The sequence below is a fragment of the Anomaloglossus baeobatrachus genome, chromosome 1 (assembly GCF_048569485.1).
Source record: "Anomaloglossus baeobatrachus isolate aAnoBae1 chromosome 1, aAnoBae1.hap1, whole genome shotgun sequence".
Classification (NCBI taxonomy): domain Eukaryota; kingdom Metazoa; phylum Chordata; class Amphibia; order Anura; family Aromobatidae; genus Anomaloglossus; species Anomaloglossus baeobatrachus.
In genome coordinates, this window is record NC_134353.1 from 127,913,733 (window position 1) to 127,934,950 (window position 21,218).

A 21,218-nucleotide genomic window follows, 5' to 3' on the forward strand; every position below is an offset into this window, starting at 1 on the left:
AGCTATAAGAAGGGGACTTGTATTCTGAAGTAAAGCATGCTTTTTAAGCCCAATGTATGGTTCACGTTGTCATGTTTATTGCTAAAATAGCTTTATATAATCCACTTTATATTGTATGCAGAGCATATCAGATGAAAAGATAGGCCCAGTTTACAGGAATTACAGGCTGCAGTCTGTTAAGCTCTGGCGTCATGCCAGGGCCTATTAAGCTCCATTCAACACGTTTAATAAAATACCAGAAGGATGCTCATTAATTTAAGCAAGAGCTCAGGTTATAAATCTTGTTGGCGTTCACATGCCGCTTTTTTTTCAGCCTGCTTTTATGAAGTCATTCATTTATGTCAAATGGTGTTTGAATGTGCTTAATCAGATATATAGAAGTACCAAAAATAAATACAAGGATCCTCGTGATGAAAGGAAGGGGTTCACAGTGTGGTTAATGAGATTTTATTCCTTCCTTCTGGAATACAGAAGAACCTTTTGGCTTCACCGTGTAGCGTGCTGTGTATCTGTCTTTGTAAGTTTTATCATTTATGCATTCACATTGATGTACTGTAATAAAAACTAGTTTTATCATAGAAATGAGAAAGAGGTTGGTTGAACAATAGTAAGAAATAAGGAAATTCAGCTCACCGATTCAGCTCCTCCACCATCGCAAATTCCACAGTTCTTCCAGCTAGTGCATTGGCTAATCCAGGGAAACCATATCCATAAGGAGAAAAACTGGAACTTCTGACTAAATTATATTCAATATAATTTTCTTTAATCAAAATCCATTAAAACATCAGAATGGCAGGATTGCACCACATTGACGCGTTTCGACCTGCCTTAATCATAAGATGATTGCAATTAAAATCAAACGATTGAAAACTGTGAACCATGTGTTGCTATCCTGTCACGCTGATGTTTTAATGGATTTTGATTAAAGGAAATTTTATTTTCATCTGAAGTTCCAGCTTTTCTTTTCATAAAGTTGGTTGAACAATAGTGGCATTTATTATAGTTAAACTAGGATAATGTACTTACTTGCAGTTCAAGTTAGAATCCTATCATTACTTGATCTTAACTCGGCTTCATCTGGAATCTGTTTTAAATAAAATCGGGTACAAGTGACACCACTATGCAATGACATGTAGACAGAAGACAGAGGCCCCAAATGTTCTTACTCTTGTATTTACTGGTCAGTAGTCTAATTCCTGTATGAAGAAAACTGGACTTCTTATACCTAAGGATTGATCCAGATCAACATCATACTCCCACCAGAGTGCGGGATCAACTTAATACTCTTAAGCCGAATGGACTCAATGAAGTAATTCATGTCACAAGAACTATAATAACTGATTTTTAGACCAATTATCACTAATATTTAATCTGTTTTACCAACTATATATATATATATATATATATATATATATATATATATATATATATATATATATATACACACTAGCTGTACTACCCGGCTTCGCCCGGGTTAATAACTGCTGTTAACAAAAAACACAAACAAATAGAATGTATTAACAAAAATGTATTCTGCACACAAAAAACATAAAACAAATAGATAGAAATGTAATTATTAAACGGCAAAAAATAAGCTAATAGAAGCATTTCACAACATATATTTCAACACCACAGATATTACACACAGATTTAACTAAATTCGCCAAGTAATGTGAAGTAATCTTCTACTCCTTATTCGAGAGCCTTTTGATAAACACATTCTTAGTTCTTCCTTCAGGTGCAAAGACGAACAGATTTTTGGCTGTTCCAACTCTTGAACAGGCCACATAAAGTTGACCATGAGAAAAGCATGGAGATTGTAAATCCATTCCAACTACTTTCAAAGACTGTCCCTGAGCCTTGTTGATGGACATAACAAATGCCAGTCGAACTTTAGGGGATCTGGTGGTGACAGGAGAGGTGGAAGTTTTATCTGCCATTTGCACAGCATAAACCTGGCGGTTCATCTTTCCATTTCAGGGCACTGCAGTACATGCAGACCACATCTATTTTTCCTATCTGAACTTTAGGATGATCCTGATAGTTTATGTCTGACTGGTAACAAAAGACAGTTTCAAATCTCCAACCATTTCCTGTGCTCTGGTGGAAGAAATAGCAATTCTCTTAGTGGCAAGTCGGCCTTCTCTCTGCTGAGATGACTCATTGGCCCTTGAGGAAGCAGCTCTTCTTCTCTTATCGGCAAGCCTCGCTTCCCTTTCCTCAGAAAGTTCATTGGCTCTTGAGGGAGCAGTTCTTGTTCTTTTGTCTGCAAGCCTCGCTTCTCTCTCCTCAGAAAGTTCATTGGATCTTGAGGAAGCAGCTCTTGTTTTCATGTTTGCAAGCCTCGCTTCCCTCTCCTCAGAAAGTTCATTTGCCCTTGAGGAAGCAGCTCTTGTTCTCTTGTCTGCAAGCCTCACTTCCCTCTCCTCAGAAAGTTCATTGGCTCTTGAGGAAGCAGCTGCTGTTCTCATGTGTGTGAGCGTTGTTTCTCGGTCTTCACATTTTTCATTGGCCCGTAATGCAGCTTTTCTTAATGCAATTATTCTTATAAACTATATACCATATTACATATATATATTCTTTCTTTTTTCATTCATATAATTTCATTATATTATTGTAGATCTTTTTCTTTCTCCTTCCTTTACTTTTTTTGCCCCCCCCCCGATCCTCTAACCTTCTTGCACGTCAGTTTACATATGTTAACTTATGCCCCTTTTGACTCACTTGGTATATGACTTCAAAACAAACACATTCATTCTAATATTATGGGTTCATTTTTTTCCCAACTATATCATATTTCCCTAATCTAAATGTCATTTGAATAATGTTTTTAGTGTGCTTTATTGTAATGATATATGGTAAACTCTGATATCTGATGTACACACTTAGTGCCTTTTTTTAAAATAGCAATAATTTATAAGCTGTCTAAGGCCCCTTTCACACGTCAGTGATTTTGGTGCGTTTGTGCTTTTTTTTAAACGTACCAGAATCACTGACATACGCAGACCCATTATAATGAATGGGTCTGCTCACACATCAGTGATTTTTCACTGCACGTGTCTCCGTGCGGCGTACCCGCGTGTGATTGCCGCACGGAGACATGTCCATTTTTTTCTGGCATCACTGATGTCCCACGGACCACACAGTGGTGTGGTCTGTGAAACACGTGCCAGAAAAAAAACGTGCTTTTAAAATAAAAATCATTTTTACTCACCCGGCTCCAGCGATGTCCTCTGCAGCCCGTGCAGCTTGTTGCTTCTGAGCCGGCTCATTACTGTCGCGCATATTCATGATGCACAACACAGCCGACCCGGAAGCAGCTGCTGCGGGGGTCAGTGCCGGCCGGATGCTGCACCGCGGGAGTGATCAGCACCATGGAGAGCAGGAGCATGCACAGGTGAGTTAATCTCTTAGTGCAATCACGGGCCACGGAGAACGGAGCCTGGATTGCACTTAGACAACCCACGTGTGCCGTAATTCACGGCACACGGAGGCACATGTGCGTGTTTTACACGCCAGTGAAAAACGTCAGTGTTTTTCACTGACGTGTGAAACGGGCCTAAGGCCAGTGAAAAACACAGACGTTTTTCACTGGCGTGTAAAACACGCACATGTCCCTGCGTGTGCCAAAAATCACAGCACACGTGGGTTGTCTAAGTGCAATCCGGGCTCCGTTCTCCGTGGCCCGTGATTGCACTTAGAGATTCACTCACCTGCGCCCGCTCCCGCTGTCCGTGGTGCTGAATCCTCCCGCGACGCAGCATCCGGCCGGCGGTGACCCCTGCAGGAGCTGCTTCCGGGTCGGCTGTGTCGCGCATAATGAATATGCGCGACAGTAATCAGCCGGCACAGAAGGAGCAGGGAGAACGGGCTGCAGAGGACATCGCTGGACGCCGGGTGAGTTAAAATGTTTATTATTTTAAAAGCCCGTTTTTTTCTGTCACGTGTTTCACGGACCACACCACTGTGTGGTCCGTGGAACATCAGTGATGCCAGAAAAAAATGGACATGTCTCCGTGCAGCAATCACGCACACGCGGTGTCTCCGTGCAGCAATCACGCACACGCGGGTACGCTGCACGGAGACACGTGCAGTGACAAATCACTGACGTGTGAGCAGACCCATTCATTATAATTGGTCTGCGTATGTCAGTGATTCTGGTACGTTTAAAAAAAGCACAAACGTACCAGAATCACTGACGTGTGAAAGGGGCCTAACAATGTGCTTGCATTGCCATTGTTTTCGGTTGGTGGGTGTGTGTTTTTTGTTTGTTTTTTAATATTTGTTTTTTTAATTGTTTTTAACCCTTCTTTTTAGGCTTGGTAGCAATTTTTGGCAAAGCGCCTTTTTCATGCTGACTTCTCCTTGTTGTTTGATGTATACATCATTTGACATTGAATGAATATATGCCATATTAACACTGTGGATTATTTAACATTCTCGTTTCTTATTAGATGATGTATTGTATATCTTTGTATTGCATTGTTACAGTATTTTCTTGAACTGGGGGCTTTTCAATTGATGGGATCATAGTGGTATTATTGTGATCACAGGTTTTTTTTTCCTCAGTAGGATCTTAGTATTATTACTGGGATTGTGATCTAGTATACGGTTATACTTTATGGATTATATTTATATGCGTAAATTAAATGACTAATGTATTTGAGTATTTTATGAGATCTGATATAATTATTATCATTGGTTATATACTGATACACATTTATACTTATTCTCCCGTATATATTATTTATGATTGGTGTTGTCTACTGTCTCCTTCATTATAAATGTATGACCATTATTATGGATATTATACTTATGCTACGTATGTAATTGATTAATTTGTATTGGACATGGTGTGTTACTGAACTATATATTCCCCGGGTTATTTCATACTTGTCACATATCTTTCATCCCCCTGCCAACATGGACATCTGACCTTGTCATTTTCGCTTTGTCTTTTAATTCGAGTGTCAGTGTTCAGCACACATGTGCACCAGTCCTCCTCTGGCTCCCTCCTTACTGCTGTATCTCTATGGGCGGGCGACGTACTGATCATGTGACTTGGTCAGCGCCGATCGGTCATGACGCGGCAGCCGGCGGTCAGCTGGGGTTATTGTGATGATGCATGCGTCATCAGATGAGTCACCGCACTGTGATTGGCGCGCGCCAATACAAATACTTACACTTCCTACCTTAAAAGGAACCTGTCACCAGATTTTTCCCTATTAAACTAAAATAATCACCTTCTGCAGCTCCTGGGCTGCATTCTATGAAGGTGCACCTTGGCCCTGACTCCCCTTCCAGACCCCAAAAATAACTTTATAAAACCTGGCCGTTAGGTATGATAATTACCTGTGTTGGCCAGATGGGCGGGCGTATTTTCTGCTCCGTTCCTCCCTCCTGCCACTGATCGCCATCCTCCTTCTTTGATTGACGTGATGACGCCTCCGTCATCATCCTCATCTAATTTTCAAATCTCGCTTCTGTGCAGCTCTGTCAGCTCGCACAGGTGCAGTTCGCTCTGCCATATCGTGGGTAGAGCAGAAAACATAGCTGCCTTTGCTTGCGCCCGTGAGCTAAATGCACAGGCGTGAGATTATGGGCGGGTAAGAGGATGGCGCTGGTGAGGTCATGCACAGCACTGACCATAATCTCGCGCCTGCGCATTTAGTTCACGGGCGCAAGCGAGGGCAGCTATGTTTTCTGCTCTGCACGCGAACTGCGCCTGCGCGAGCCAACCTAACTGCGCAGGCACGAGATTTCAAAATGCGACGAGGATGATGACGGAGGCATGATCACCTCAATCAAGAAAGGAGGACAGCGATCAGCGGCAGGAGGGGGGACAGGAGCAGAAAAAAAGCCCACCCATCTGGCCAATACAGGTAATTAGCATACCTAATAGCCAGGTTTTATAAAGTTATTTTTGGGGTCTGTAAGGGAAGTCAGGGCCAAGGTGCACCTTCATTGAATGCAGCCCAGGAGCTGCAGAAGGTGATTCTTTTAGTTTAATTGGGAAAAATCTGGTGACAGGTTCCCTTTAACATTGCCCCTTGATGAATGCATAGCTGAAATGTGCATAGGGCAGTCTGTGTGCCCGGGGTACCTCTCCTTACCACAGCACTCTAGGTATACCTCCTTCTTCCACTTATTTGTTTATTTTTGTCCATTGTTATGCGAACCTCCAGTGTGTGGGCGGACCTTCTCTAGGTACATGTCCTTACAGCATATTGGTCATACAGGTGCCATAGCTGTTAATACTTACATCCCCATAGTCCTTAAATGTATGGGCTAATCCATCTGGCCCTTTTAATATACAGACCTTGGTTTGATTTACTTATTTAGTAGAATTGACAACTAAGGAGACATTGATATACACCTTATAAATGCAATGTGGTTGTTTTTGGGTACTGATATTTATATTGAGTATCGTGCTTGTTATTGATGCAATCATCATTAGGATTTAGTTGGAGAAGTATGCACGGGAACTTTAGCTATTCTTTTTAATCCCACACCATGGTGTTTTTTTTAACTTATACCTGTTCCCAATAAAATTACATTTTTGCATCTAATTGGACGTCTTTGATCGTGGTTTTTGTCCTTGCTTCTTTCTATACACAGTGTAGACAGAAAGCTGACAATCAATGGTGTGGGCAGGGTCATACAGAGCTCAGAATTTAGAGAACTGGTAGACAAAACAGTTTTTATCAAAACTGCAGCAAGCAGCTGTTGCAATCATGTGATCTTCTGATTTAGGGTAAGTTTGCACAGTGCATTTTTCGTGGCGTTTTTGCGCAGTTTTCGGGTGCGTTTTTGCTCAGAAAACTGCAGGACTTTGCTTCCCCAGCAAAGTCTATGAGTTTTCATTTTTGCTGTCTGCACACAGCGTTTTTTTTTTCAGCTGCGTTTTTGTGGTGCCACAAAAACGCAGCATGTCAATTATTCCCGCGTTTTTCACTGCGCTTTTCATCCATTGAGTGCAATGGGATGTTGAAAGACGCAATGAGAAACGCAAATAGCTGCGTTTTGGTGCGTTTTGGTGCGTTTCCAAGACCAAAATCGCAGCTATAAACGCAGGAGGTGGGTAGTAAAGTGACATGTACAGGAAGAGGATTCCTTCTGTCAGTAAACACAGAAGTGTGAATCCTCCCGGTACCGTCACCGCCGCTTCCACCTCCCGTCCTGTGCATGTATGCTGCCGTGCGGCGCCATGTTTGGGCGGGAGGTGGAAGCGGCTGCGAAATCAAAAGTGAACGGTAGAAAAAAAATGTCATACTCACCTGTCTGCAGACTCCCGGTGCCATGCCCGCTTCCAGCTCCACTCCCGGTACCGCAGCTCCAGGTGTGTGCAGTCTCCCCGGGCAGTACGATGGATGCAGGACCTGGCGATGGATCACCTGATGCAGTCACCTGACGCATCAGCTGATCGTAAGATCGGGGTGACGCTGGCGCCCGGCCGGCTTGACCTATCAGCGGATGCCGTCAGGAGACTTCATCCCTGATTACCGGCAGCTCCTGGAGTGGAGTCTGATCCCGTCTGATCGCTGCAGGAGCTGCCGATAATCAGGGATGAAGTCTCCTGACGGCAGCGATCGGACGGGATCAGACTCCACTCCAGGAGCTGCCGGTAATCAGCACATAAGTGAGTATTTTTTTTTTTTGCACTGATGCATCATCTGATTGTATAACCGGCGTTTATTCAATCAGCTGATGTGTGATGTGATTCAGGCACTTGAACCTGACACATCATCTGATCGCTTTGCCTTCCAGCAAACCGATGAGATGATATTGGATCCGGATTGGACGGCGCGGGACCTTGACCCAGGATTACTGCGGAGGGGGTTCTTTATTTCAATAAAGATGGAGTCACTAATTGTGTTGTGTTTTATTTCTAATAAAAATATTTTTCTATGTGTTGTGGTTTTTTTTTATCTTTACTAGAAATTCATGGTGGCTATGTCTAATATAGGCGTGACACCATGAATTTCGGGCTTACGGCCAGCTGATAATATACAGCTAGCCCTAACCCCATTATTACCCAGCGAGCCACCGTCACCAGGGCAGCTGAAAGAGTTGGAAACAGAGCCAGAAGATGGCGCTTCTATGAAAGCGCCATTTTCTGGGGTGGCTGCGGACTGCAATTCACAGCGGGGGTGCCCAGAAAGCATGGGCACCCTGCACTGTAGATTCCAATCCACAGCTGCCTAGTTGTACCCGGCTGGACTCAAAAATTGGGCGAAGCCCATGTCATTTTTTTTAAAAAAATTTTCATGAAATTCATCAAATTTAAAAAAAAAGGGCTTCCCTACATTTTTGGTTCCCAGCCGGGTACAAATGGGCAGCTGGGGGTTGGGGGCAGCCGTACCTGCCTGCTGTACCTGGCTAGCATACAAAAATATGGCGAAGCCCACGCAATTTTTTTGGGGGGCAAAAAACTCCTGCATACAGTCCTGGATGGAGGATGCTGAGCCTTGTAGTTCTGCAGCTGCTGTCTGCTCTCCTGCATACACTATTGGATGGACAAAAGTAAAAGGTTGCCTAGCTCACCTATATAATGGAAGCCAAAAAATCCTGGATTGTGCACGGAGGAAAGCTGGTGAGCAAGTCCATGTAGGAATGATGAGGAGAGGATTTCACCAGCACATAAATCCAGGCAACTTGTATCTTTAAAAATGAAGATTCTTTATTCATATATTGTTAAAAAGTCCATGCTGTGGTAGTCAAGCCCATGTTAGCGAGGACGCGTTTCGAACATCCAGTTCTTATTCAGTCTCAGACTGAATAAGAACTGGATGTTCGAAACGCGTCCTCTCTAACATGGGCTTGACTACCACAGCATGGACTATTGGATGGAGTATGCTGAGCCTTGTAGTTCTGCTCCCCCTGCCTCTCCCTCCAGCATACAGTCCTGTATGGAGCATGCTGAGCCTTGTAGTTTTGCAGCTATCTGCTCTCCTGCATACACTAGTGGAGAATGAAGAACATATTGAAGAAGGAAATGACATCAGACCTTTTTTTTTTTTCAACAATCTTTAATGGCATTGTTCACTGATAAAAAACGCATAAAGACGCAGTGAGCAAAAACGCACCAAATCGTGGCAAATTGCCGCAAAAAAACGCACAAAAATGCAGCGTCAAAAAAACGCAGTGTGTGAACCTAGCCTAAGTGTCAAAAAAAATGGTGACATCATTATTTTAATAGGAATCTGTTGGGTGTATTATCTTTGCCCTTGTTACTTATGTAATTCCACATAGAACCCTGTTCTCATTGTATTTTTGTATTTTTTTCCACAATTCTTTTTAACTTATCTTATAATTCTATTGTGTTTTCATCCTTGGTGTTTTGAAGAGAATAAACAAAGAATAATATAAAAAAATCTATACATCTTTTGCTGATCTGAAGATGTTATTCATTGCATTGTCATATTCAGTAATAAAATGGGAAGCTGGCTATAGCTGAAGACTTGCTATTGCTTTCCTGGCTTGATAACGGATTCTGTTATGCCAGTAGGTATGCCATTTTCCTCAACTTTACCTTCTAAATACCCTATAAGGCTCACCACTAGAGAGATAGAAAATGTTCCATCATAAACCTTATAAATAAGGTTGATCACCCTATTCAAGTAGAAATCTAAGTGACAGCACTCCCGCAACGTGGGAATAAGACCAGCCTCATCTAAATGACATCTACGACATCTAGCATTGGACCTGCAAACTATTTTATTTTATGAAGATGGGGCTTATATACTTTGTTTTTTTCTGAATTACACATATTACCACAATTACTCTTTTTTCACAATGTCAATTAATAAGTCATATTATCCAACTAATGCTCATGTGTCACTTGGCCCATGCCAATGTCCCATATGCTTTTCTCAGCAAGGGAAATTTAGTATATAGTATTCCATCAAAAGACATCCATAACTCTGACATATGATTCCTTTAGTGCCTTAATGGATAATGTCTATGATGTAATTAATTAGTTTTAATTTTCATATGCAGCTCCATCACAAGACACTATTTTAAATACCGATACATAATGCTATTTTGTTTTTCAAATTCTACTTTTGATTTTTCAGAGCTTTTGAGTTTTCTACTCATGTACAACAGATTTAAAGCCTAGTCTTTCCCTTGTCCAAAACCCTTCTACCAAATAAAGGTTGCTCCATATTAGAGTGAGATGTATCAAACCAGTTAATCATTTCTAGTGAGGAGCGAGCACTAAAATGCTCAAGTGTTTGGCACTCAAATTGAGCAGGTCGGATTCTCAGACGGCCTTAACTCGTGTAATGAGCATAATAGAAGTCAATTGGGAACTCAAGCAGTTTTCCAGAAGCCCCTAATGCTATTTAGCATATATCTTGTTGTTACAAATACAGTATTTGCTTTTTGCTTTAAGAAATCAAGAACATCCTGGAATTTAAATTTAACTCTCAGTACTCAAACGTGTCCTCATCATTTGTTCTGTTTCTTTCTAGAAATAAAAATGAGAACCCTAGTCCAGCTGGAACTGACCTTCTGAAAGATCTGGCTATGGTAGGTTGATATGTCAAAAATGCCTGAGAAACACTGATATCATTATGTTTGGCTGATCAATTGGATGAATTTGTTAAAAAAAAATATACTTTGTTTCTTTACTTTAGAATGATTCTCTTCTGGACGAAGTAGTTGAAGAAATAATGAGTCCCAACTTTTCACTCCTCCCCCAGAAAATGAATTCTAGGAAAGCGCGGTATCCTTTCAGTTTTTGTAACATAATGTGTAATATAGATGTATGTGAAAGTGTTGGCACCCTTGAAGTTATTCCAGAAAATTAAGTATTTCTCCCAGAAAATTAATGCAATTGGACATGTTTTGTAATACATGTTTATTTCTCTTGTATGTATAGGAACAACGCAAAACAAACTGAGAAAAAAGGCATAGTGGACATAATTTCACAGAAACTCCCAAAAATGGTCAGGAAAATTGTTCCTACCTTTCCAAAATTGTGGGTAAACAACTTTGTTAAAGCATGTGATGCTCATTTAAACTCAACTGTGACAAGTAACAGGTGTGGGCAATATGAATATCACATCTGAAACCAGATAAAAAGGGGAGAAGTTGACTCAATCTTTGCATTGTATGTCTATGTGTGCCACAATAAGGATGGAGAACAGAAAGAGAAGAGAAGTGTCTGAGTACTTAAGAACCAAAAATGTTGACACATATCAAGAATCTCCCAGGATGTGGATGGCAGATAAAATTTGATGAAAGGTTGCAACTCAGGATAGTCTGGATGGTGGATAATCCGCCCCAATCAAGTTCACTGAAATTCAAGCTGTCCTGCAGCTTAAGGGTGCATTAGTGACAGCGCAAATTCTCCATCCACATTTGAATTAAATAAAACACTATGGCAGAAGACCCAGGAGGACCCAACTGCTGACACAGTGACATAAAAAAGCTAGACTGCACTTTGCCAAAACTTACGTGAGTAAGCCAAAATCCTTCTGGGAAAGTGTCTTGTTTACAGATTAGTCCAAGATAGAGCTATTTGGTAAAGTGCATCAGTCTACTGTTGACCAAAAATGGATTAAGGCCTACAAAGAAAAGAACACAGTACTTACAGTTAATATAGTGGAGGTTCAAAGATGTTTCTTGCAGGTTGTTTTGCTGCCTTTGTTATTGGGTGCCTTGACTTTGTGCAAGGCATCGTGAAATCTGAAGATTACCAAATGATTTTGAGTCGCAATGTAGTGCCCAGTGCCAGAAAGCTGAGTTTGTGACCTAGGTCATGGGTCTTCCATCAGGACAATGACCCCAAACAAACTTCAAGTAGCCCCTAGAAATAGATGGAAACAAAGCGTTCGAGTCTGGATCTATATCCTATTGAACATCAGTAGAGAGATTTTAAAATTGCTGTTGGAAGAAGGTGCCTTCAAAAATGAGAGACCTGGAACAGTTTGCAAAAAAAGAGTAATCCAAAATTCCAGCTGAGAGGTATAAGATGCTTGTTAATTGTTATAGGAAGCGATTTATTGCAGTTATTTATTCCAAGGTGTGTGCAACCAAATATTAAGTTGAGGGTGCCAACAACAATTTTGTCCAGTCCATATTGGGGGGCTTTTGTGAAATTATGTCCAATTTGCCTTTTTTCTCAGTTTTTTTTCTGTTCCAATACACACACAGGATAATAACCTATAACCAGTATAGCAAAACATGTAATTTCAATAATTTTCTGTGAGAAATACTGCATTTTCTGGAACAATTACACTTTTGGCCATGACTGTATATATGTACAGTTGAAACCAGAAGTTTCCATCCACTATCTATAAAGACACATCTGCATGTTTTTCTCACTATCTGACATGAAATCAGAATAAATCTTTTCTGTTTTAAGTTAATTAGGAACCAAAATTATTTATATTTGCCAAATGCCACAATAATGAGAGAGAGAGAGAATGTTTTAAGGCATTTTATTACTTTCTGCAAAGTTAAAAGTTTACATACATTAAGAGTACTATGCCTTTAAACAATATAGCTCAGCCCACACGATGATGTCATGTCTTTGGAAGCTTCAGGTTTATTGTCAACATCTGAGTTAATTAGAGACACACCTGTGGATGTATTTTAATGGACACCTGAAACACACTGCTTCTTTGTGTAGCATCATGGGAAAGTGAAAACAAATCAGCCAAGATCTCAGGAAGAAAATTGTGGACTTGCAGAAGTCTGGTTCATCCTTGCGTGTAATTTCTAGATACCTGAAGGTGCCTCGTTCATCTGTACAAACAATTATACACAATTCAAATAAGATGGGAATGTCCAGCCATTATACCGCTCAGAAAGGAGACAGGTTCTGTGTAAAGCTTGAGTTGCACTTGCGTATGACTTGTGCTAGTTTTGCATCAGTATCACCCAGCATGGCCTGACGCACTTCGATCACGAACGCCTCGGCTGCATGGAAATATATTCAGCTGACCCTCTCCTGTCAGGGGAGTATGCAGCCGTGCCGGGTGATGCGATGCAAGACTCGCACGAGTCATACACAAGTGGAACCGTACCCTTACAGAGATGAACTTGCTTTGGTCAGACAAGTGCATTTCAAGCCAATAACAAAAGCAAAAGACCTTGTGAAGATGCTGGCGGAAGCTGGTAAGATTTTGCCGGGGTGGCAGCATCATGTTGTGGGCTTGTTTTGCTGCAGGAAGGACTGGAGAAATTCACAAAATAGATGGCATCATAAGGAAAGAAGATTATGTGGCAATACTGAAGCAACATCTCAAGACATCAGCCAGGAACTTAAAGCCTGGGTGGAAATGGGTCTTCCGAATGGACAATGTCCCAACGCATACTGCCAAACTGGTTACAAAGTGGCTTAAGGATAACAAAGTCAATGTTTTGGAGTGGCTATCACAAAACCCTGATCTCAGTCCTATTGAAAATTTATGGGCAAAGCTGAAAAGGCTGGTATGAGCAAGGCAACCTACATACATACGTAGCTCAGTTACATCAGTTCTGTCAGGAGGAATGAGCCCCAATTCCTACCAACTATTGGGAGAAGCTTGTGGAAGGAGATACAAAATGTTTGACCCAAGTCATACACTGTAAGGGCAATGGTACCAAATACTGATGAAATCTTTTGACTTTGCAAAACATAATAAAAATGCCTTAAACTCTCTCTCTCTCTCTCTCTCTCTCACTCTCTCTCTCATTATTCTGTCATTTGGCAAATGTAAATAATTTTGGTTCCTAATTGACCTAAAATGGGATTTATTCTGCTTTCATGAGGTAAAATACTGACCAAATACTGAACCAGTGAACATGGCTTATAGGTTTGTATCTCTGATTTCTAGGTGACGAAACGTTGACTTAAGGGGGCTTTACACGCTACGACATCGCTAATGCAAACTCGTTGGGGTCACGGAATTGGTGACGCACATCCGGCCGCATTAGCGATGCTGTTGCGTGTGACACCTATGAGCGATTTTGCATTGTTGCAAAAACATGCAAAATCGCTCATCGGTGACATGGGGGTCCATTCTCAAAAATCGTTACTGCAGCAGTAACGAAGTTGTTCCTCGTTCCTGCGGCAGCACACATCGCTCCGTGTGACACCGCAGGAACGAGGAAGCTCTCCTTACCTGCCTCCCGGCCACAATGCGGAAAGAAGGAGGTGGGCGTGATGTTACGTCCCACTCATCTCCGCCCCTCCGCTTCTATTGGCCGGCGGTTCAGTGACGCTGCTGTGACGTCGCTGTGACGCTGAACGAACCGCCCCGTTAGAAAGGAGGCGGTTCGCCGGTCACAGCGACGTCGCCGGGCAGGTAAGTAGTGTGACGGGTCTGGGCGATGTTGTGCGGCACGGGCAGCGATTTGCCAGTGTCGCACAACAGATGGGGGCGGGTACCCACGCTGGCGATATCGGTACCGATATTGCAGCGTGTAAAGCGGCCTTTAGCCTAGAAATCCCATTTTTTTGACAAGTTCACTGACTCTAGAAATCTGATAGGGCCTTAAAGTTGTGCTCTAGTTTTTTATAGTAATGCTTCTGATTTATTTATGCCATTAAAGGGCTATTCTCATCTCCAAGATCCTATCCCAATATGTAGTAGGTGTAGTAATAATAATAATAATAATAAAAAATATATTAGCAAATACCTCTAATTAAAAATGTAGTATAGTTCTTATTAGCTATATTTCTTACATATCTTGCATCTTGCAGGGTATTACAGTAGATTAAGGTATTCATGGTTACGACTCATTCATGTGGTGACAGTTAGTTGCTTGTAGTTCTAACCATGAATACCTAAGTTACTGTAATGCCCTGCACATGAGGTAAGACATATAGCTAATTGGAAGAACTATACTAAATTTCTAATTGGTGGTATTTGCTAATATCATTATTATTACACCTACTACATATTGGAATAGGATCTTGGAGTTGGGAATACAGTAATCCTTTAAGTAAATGAACATAGTTTATGTTGTTTTTCTTAAATTAAGCCGGTATAAGCCAAATGCAAAGAAGACGGTTGGAAGCATCTATAGACCACAGTGTTCTTCTTATAGAAGAGGAAATTATTCTTGAGGTCAGTATTCCTTACTGTTCCAAAAATAGAGCTGAAATGAACTAATAATACTATACAAGTATACCTACTATGATAAAATTCCTGAACTAATACAGTATAAGTTTCCATGCTCAATAACATCTTATGAGATCTCATATTTCATAAGTCTGGGATTTTCAAGAATGTTTAGGTGATTTTTCTTTACTTTCAGGAATGTTGGAAGTTTTGTTATTATAATTTGTTTGGATATTTTTTTTAATTCATTTTGTATTTCATAACATAAACTAATATTAAATGCCGTATAAATATTTTAGGTTACCAAACATATAGATCCTAAACCCATACTACCCACAAAAAAACAAAATATATTATACTCTATGTTTTTTGAATATTTTTATATTTATATTAGTATGAATGCGGGTTCACTTTTACTGCAAACTTTTTTTCACTGTTTTGCTAATATGCTTTAGCATTGCTTTTTGGAGAAGCTGTGATGATGTGCTGCATATTTATGGAAATATTGGTGAAATAGTGACCAACAAACTGAACCATATAATGATGATCAATACACCCTGCAGGCACTAAAGAATTATGAAGGAAAAGTTTATCTGTCTTGAATACAGAGTCTCTTGGAGGATACTCTGGTTTAATATATACTGTGTGCAGAATTATTAGGCAAGTGAGTATTTTGACCATATCATCATTTTTATGTAGATATTACAACTCCAAGCTGTATAACTACAGTTAACATGGTTCCACATTAATTGTTAAAGACTTGAGAAGAATAAATATGTGTGTGTATATATGCCTATATATTTGCCTATGCCAAACATGGTATCCATCCACAGACAGCCGTTTCGGGGTATTTGCCCCTCATCAGTGTGGAGTAGGAATCTGGCTAGTGGGACATTGCCTAGTAAAAGACTATGTGAGCAAGGAATCCCACTAGCCAGATTCCTACTCCACACTGATGAGGGGCAAATACCCCGAAACGGCTGTCTGTGGATGGATACCATGTTTGGCATAGGTGGTCTCCTTGACTGGAGACTGCCCTTCCCGTGGTTGTTCCTTCCCGGTGAAAGACCTAGCTAGTTTCCTGCCAGCGTTGAGAAATATGTGATGGTGTCTCCGCAGGCCTTCTTGCTTTGAATATTTCACAGGGGGCATTGCTCTAGAATCACTGCGTTGAGAAACACGTGATGGTGTCTCCGCAGTGGTGGATGTTGATCTCCCTAAGGTCAACCATCCTTGCTCACATAGTCTTTTACTAGGCAATGTCCCACTAGCCAGATTCCTACTCCACACTGATGAGGGGCAAATACCCCGAAACGGCTGTCTGTGGATGGATACCATGTTTGGCATAGGTGGTCTCCTTGACTGGAGACTGCCCTTCCCGTGGTTGTTCCTTCCCGGTGAAAGACCTGGATAGTTTCCTGCCAGCGTTGAGAAACATGTGATGGTGTCTCCGCAGGCCTTCTTGCTTTGTATATAGATATATATATATATATATATGTATACAGTGCTGGCCAAAAGTTGCAATTCTGTCAGATAATACTCAGTTTCTTCTTGAAAATGATTGCAATCACAAATTCTTTGGTATTATTATCTTCATTTAATTTGCTTGCAATGAAAAAACACAAAGGAGAATGAAACAAAAATCAAATCATTGATCATTTCACATAAAACTCCAAAAATGGGCCAGACAAAAGTATTGGCACCCTTAGCCTAAGGGGTACTTTACACATTGCGACATCGCTACCACTATATCGCCGGGGTCACGTCATTAGTGACGCACATCCGGCGTCAGTAGCGACATCGCAACGTGTAAATCCTAGGTGGAACAATGAACGAGCACAGAAGCGTACAATCCCGCTGATCTGTGTAACATCGTTCATTTCCATAATGTTGATGCGACCGCAGGTACGATGTTGTTTGTCATTCCTGCGGCACCACACATCATTGTGTGTAAACCCGCAGGAGCGACAAACATCTCCCGTCCACCAGCAATGCGGAAGGAAGGAGGTGGGCAAAATGTTATGTCCCGCTCATCTCCGCCCCTCCGCTTCTATTGTCCGGCCGATTAGTGACGTCGCGCTGATGTTGCTTTGACGCCGAACGCACCTCCCCCTTGAAGGACGGATTGTTTGTCACAGCGACGTCGCTGACCAGGTATGTACGTGTGACGCTGCCGTAGCGATAATGTTCACTATGGCAGCAATCACCACATATCGCATGTGCGACGGGGGCGGGTGCTATCGCGCTGGACATTGCTAGCATCGGCTAGCGATGTCGCAGTGTGTAAAATACCCCTAATACTTGGTTGCACACCCTTTAGCCAAAATAACTGCGAACAACCGCTTCTGGTAACCATCAATAAGTTTCTTACAATGCTCTGCTGGAATTTTAGACCATTCTTCTTTGGCAAACTGCTCCAGGTCCCTGAGATTTGAAGGGTGCCTTCTCCAAACTGCCATTTTGAGATCTCTCCACAGGTGTTCTATGGGCTTCAGGTCTGGACTCATTGCTGGCCACTTTAGTAGTCTCCAGTGCTTTCTATCAAACCATTTTCTAGTGCTTTTTGAAGTGTGTTTTGGATCATTGTCCTGCTGGAAGACCCATGACCTCTGAGGAAGACCCAGCTTTCTCACACTGGGCCCTACATTATGCTGCAAAATTTGTTGGTAGTCTTCAGACTTCATAATGCCATGCACACGGTCAAGCAGTCCAGTGCCAGAGGCAGCAAAGCAACCCCAAAACATCAGGGAACATCCGCCATGTTTGATTGTAGGGACCGTGTTCTTTTCTTTGACTGCCTCTTTCTTTTTCCTGTAAACTCTATGTTGATGGCTTTTCCCAAAAAGCTCCACTTTTGTCTCATCTGACCAGACAACATTCTTCCAAAACATTTTAGACTTTCTCAGGTAAGTTTTGGCAAACTCCAGCCTGGCTTTTTTATGTCTTGGGGTAAGAAGTTGGGTCTTCCTGGGTATCCTACCATACAGTCCCTTTTCATTCAGATGCCGACGGATAGTACAAGTTGACAATGTTGTACCCTCGGACTGCAGGGCAGCTTGAACTTGTTTGGATGTTAGTTGAGGTTCTTTATCCACCATCCGCACAATCTTGCGTTGAAATCTCTCGTCAATTTTTCTTTTCCTTCCACATCTAAGGAGGTTAGCCACAGTGCTATGGGCTTTAAACGTCTTGATGACACTGCGCACCGTAGACACAGGAACTTTCAGGTCTTTGGAGATGGACTTGTAGCTTTGAGATTGCTCATGCTTCCTCACAATTTGGATTCTCAAGTCCTCAGACAGTTCTTTGGTCTTCTTTCTTTTCTCCATGCTCAATGTGGTACACACAAGGACACAGAACAGAGGTTGAGTCAACTTTAATCCATGTCAACTGGCTGCAAGTGTAATTTAGTTATTGCCAACACCTGTTAGGTGCCACAGGTAAGTTACAGGTGCTGTTAATTACACAAATTAGAGAAGCATCACATGATGTTTCAATCAGTGCCAATACTGTTGTCCACCCCCTTTTTTATGTTTGGTGTGGAATTATATTCAATTTGGCTTTGACAATTTTTTTTTTTCATTGAAGACAAATTAAATGAAGATAATAATACCAAAGAATTTGTGATTGCAATCATTTTCAAGAAGAAACTGAGTATTATCTGACAGAATTGCAGGGGTGCCAATACTTTTGTGCGTCTTATAATCCGAAAAATACAGTAAATACTGTGTAAACTATAGTCAACATGATTCCACATTAACTGTTAAAGAGTTGAGAAGAATATATATATATATATTATATATAATATATATATACATATATATATATATATATATGTATATATATATATATATAAAACAAAAGTTCAGACCATGGCAGGTTCAAGTCTCCTAAGAGAACTATTACATACAGTAAAAAGTAGAGCAAATGTTTTAAAAAATATATATAAAAATTCAAATGAAAAAATATATAAAAATGTAAATAAAAAAATTATATAAAAATTAAAATTATCCCCCTTTGACCACATTAAAAATTAAGAAATAAAAAAATAAAATAAAATGAAACATATTTGGTATTGCTGTGTTCGTAAACGTTCATAAAAATATGATCTTTTAAAATCTAAATTAAATAAATCCGATAGGTAAACAGCATATCGAAAAAAATACAAAATGCCAGAATGGCAGTTTTTCTACCGCCGCAGCCCACTATCCCTTGCTATATTGTGCCCCATTTCACAATATTTCCTCAGTGGCCCATAATGTGCCCTCTCAGTAACCCCAACCCTCCCCTCCTCCCAGCCCCCACTTCTAAAATAAGAGGACATTTGATCTGCGGTTTCTCCATAGAGTTCTTACCATTGCCTTGCCTGCCATCTGTGCTTCTGTCACCACAGTGCCACAATGTGATAAGGTGCAGAGTGTTGACCTCATCACATCACTGCACTTTCGGGGTGGGGGTTAATGAGAGCTTCTCTGCCCCCATCCTGGCTCCCAAATGTACAACTGTAGTTGCGTCTGAAAGATGCAGATATATTTGAATATAGGAAGAATGGAGCTGGCACCTCCGGTCCCTGCAGGCCGCAACAAACTGCCTGGCGGGTCACATGCAGCTCGCAGACCATACATTGTGCAGGCCTGCTGTATACAATCAGAAGAATTTATCATTGTATCCTCTGTTTTCTAGAAAAAACAAAACAAACTTTTGTGTGAGCCATATTTGTTCAGAAATTTTACTACTTTTTTCAACTTTGAGCCAACCTCTACCAAAGCTTAATGGAGGGTGCATGGTCAACTATGGACCAATAGAGTTATTACAATTTACTTGAGAAATTATTATGGATAAGAGCATCGCTATTTCCGGAGGAAAGGAGTCATGTTTCCCAATCTGTTACCACCACCAAAACAAGTAAACCATATGAGATTGACAAAATTCAAAGCAAAACTATTGCAGTTCTACTGCGATTGTGCAAGAAAATCGACACTGCGGTCACAAAATTAAAAGGCAGCCTTAGAATTTTAAGTGATATACAGATAAATAAGAAACATGTTTAATGTATATAGCACAATGACCAGAGATATCCATGACTGCTGTGAAATTATACATGGCATCCACATACAAATATCTTGCAGTAGACATTTACCTCTAAACATAACAAGCTGTGAAAACTAGTACCAAATACAAGTTCATAAATCACAGATTTGGATTATTTCCCAGAAAATTGTGTTTTTTAAGATGTTTAGTAACTCAATGATTTGTCCTATGACAAAAAGGATAAGAAAAGTCTGAAAGGCAGGTTACATCGAAAAGATCTTACATATCACAATAGTATAGTAAGATCACGTTTGTATATGTCTCACTTGGTCTTATTGCATACATGTGGTTACATTTTAGGTTTATTTTTAACTAGCTGTAGTACCCGGGCGTTGCCCGGGATAGTAACTGTCTCGCTGTCTGTCTCCCAGTTTCTGTCTGTGTGTCGCTGTCTGTCTATCTCTGTCTATCTTTTTCGTTGTCTGTCTGTGTCTATGTCTCTGTCTGTTTCTATCTCTCTGTCTGTATTTGTATCAGTCTATCTGTCTCCATCTCTGTGTCTGTCTGTCTCTCTTTCCCCGTCTCTCTCTTTCCTCGTCTTTCTCTTTCCCCGTCTGTCTCTTTCCAGGTTTGTCTCTTTCCACGTTTGTCTCTTTGCCCGTCTGTCTCTTTCCAGGTTTGTCTCATTGCCCGTCTGTCTCTTTGCCCGTCTGTCTCTTTCTAGGGCTGTCTCTTTCCAGGTCTGTCTCTTTCCAGGTTTGTTTCTTTGCCCGTCTGTCTCTTTGCCCATCTGTCTCTTTGCCCGTCTGTCTCTTTGCCCGTTTGTCTCTTTGCCCGTCTGTCTCTTTGCCCCTCTGTCTCTTTCCAGGGCTATCTCTTTCCAGGGCTGTCTCTTTCCAGGGCTTTCTCTTTCCAGGGCTGTCTCTTTCCAGGGCTGTCTCTTTCCAGGGCTGTCTCTTTCCAGGGCTGTCTCTTTCCAGGTCTGTCTCTTTGCCCGGCTGTTTCTTTGCCCGGCTGTCTCTGTCTGTCTCTTTCCACGTCTGTCTCTATCTGTCTCTCTTTCTGTCTGTCTTTTTCAGTCTCTCTCTATCAGTCTCTCCACTGACATCATATTATTTCACACATAAG

The 21,218-nt window shown here is 41.2% G+C and overlaps 1 protein-coding gene across 1 annotated transcript in view; it reads left to right on the forward strand.

The window, feature by feature from the left end:
- The window catches only part of LOC142290218 (uncharacterized), a 145,342-nt gene that overhangs the window by 76,962 nt on the left and 47,162 nt on the right, over positions 1 to 21,218 (forward strand). The window contains exons 7-9 of the mRNA XM_075334167.1: positions 10,476 to 10,533; positions 10,641 to 10,729; positions 14,990 to 15,065. Coding sequence (XP_075190282.1) covers positions 10,476 to 10,533; positions 10,641 to 10,729; positions 14,990 to 15,065 — 223 coding nt within the window. The remainder of the gene's footprint in view (positions 1 to 10,475; positions 10,534 to 10,640; positions 10,730 to 14,989; positions 15,066 to 21,218) is intronic.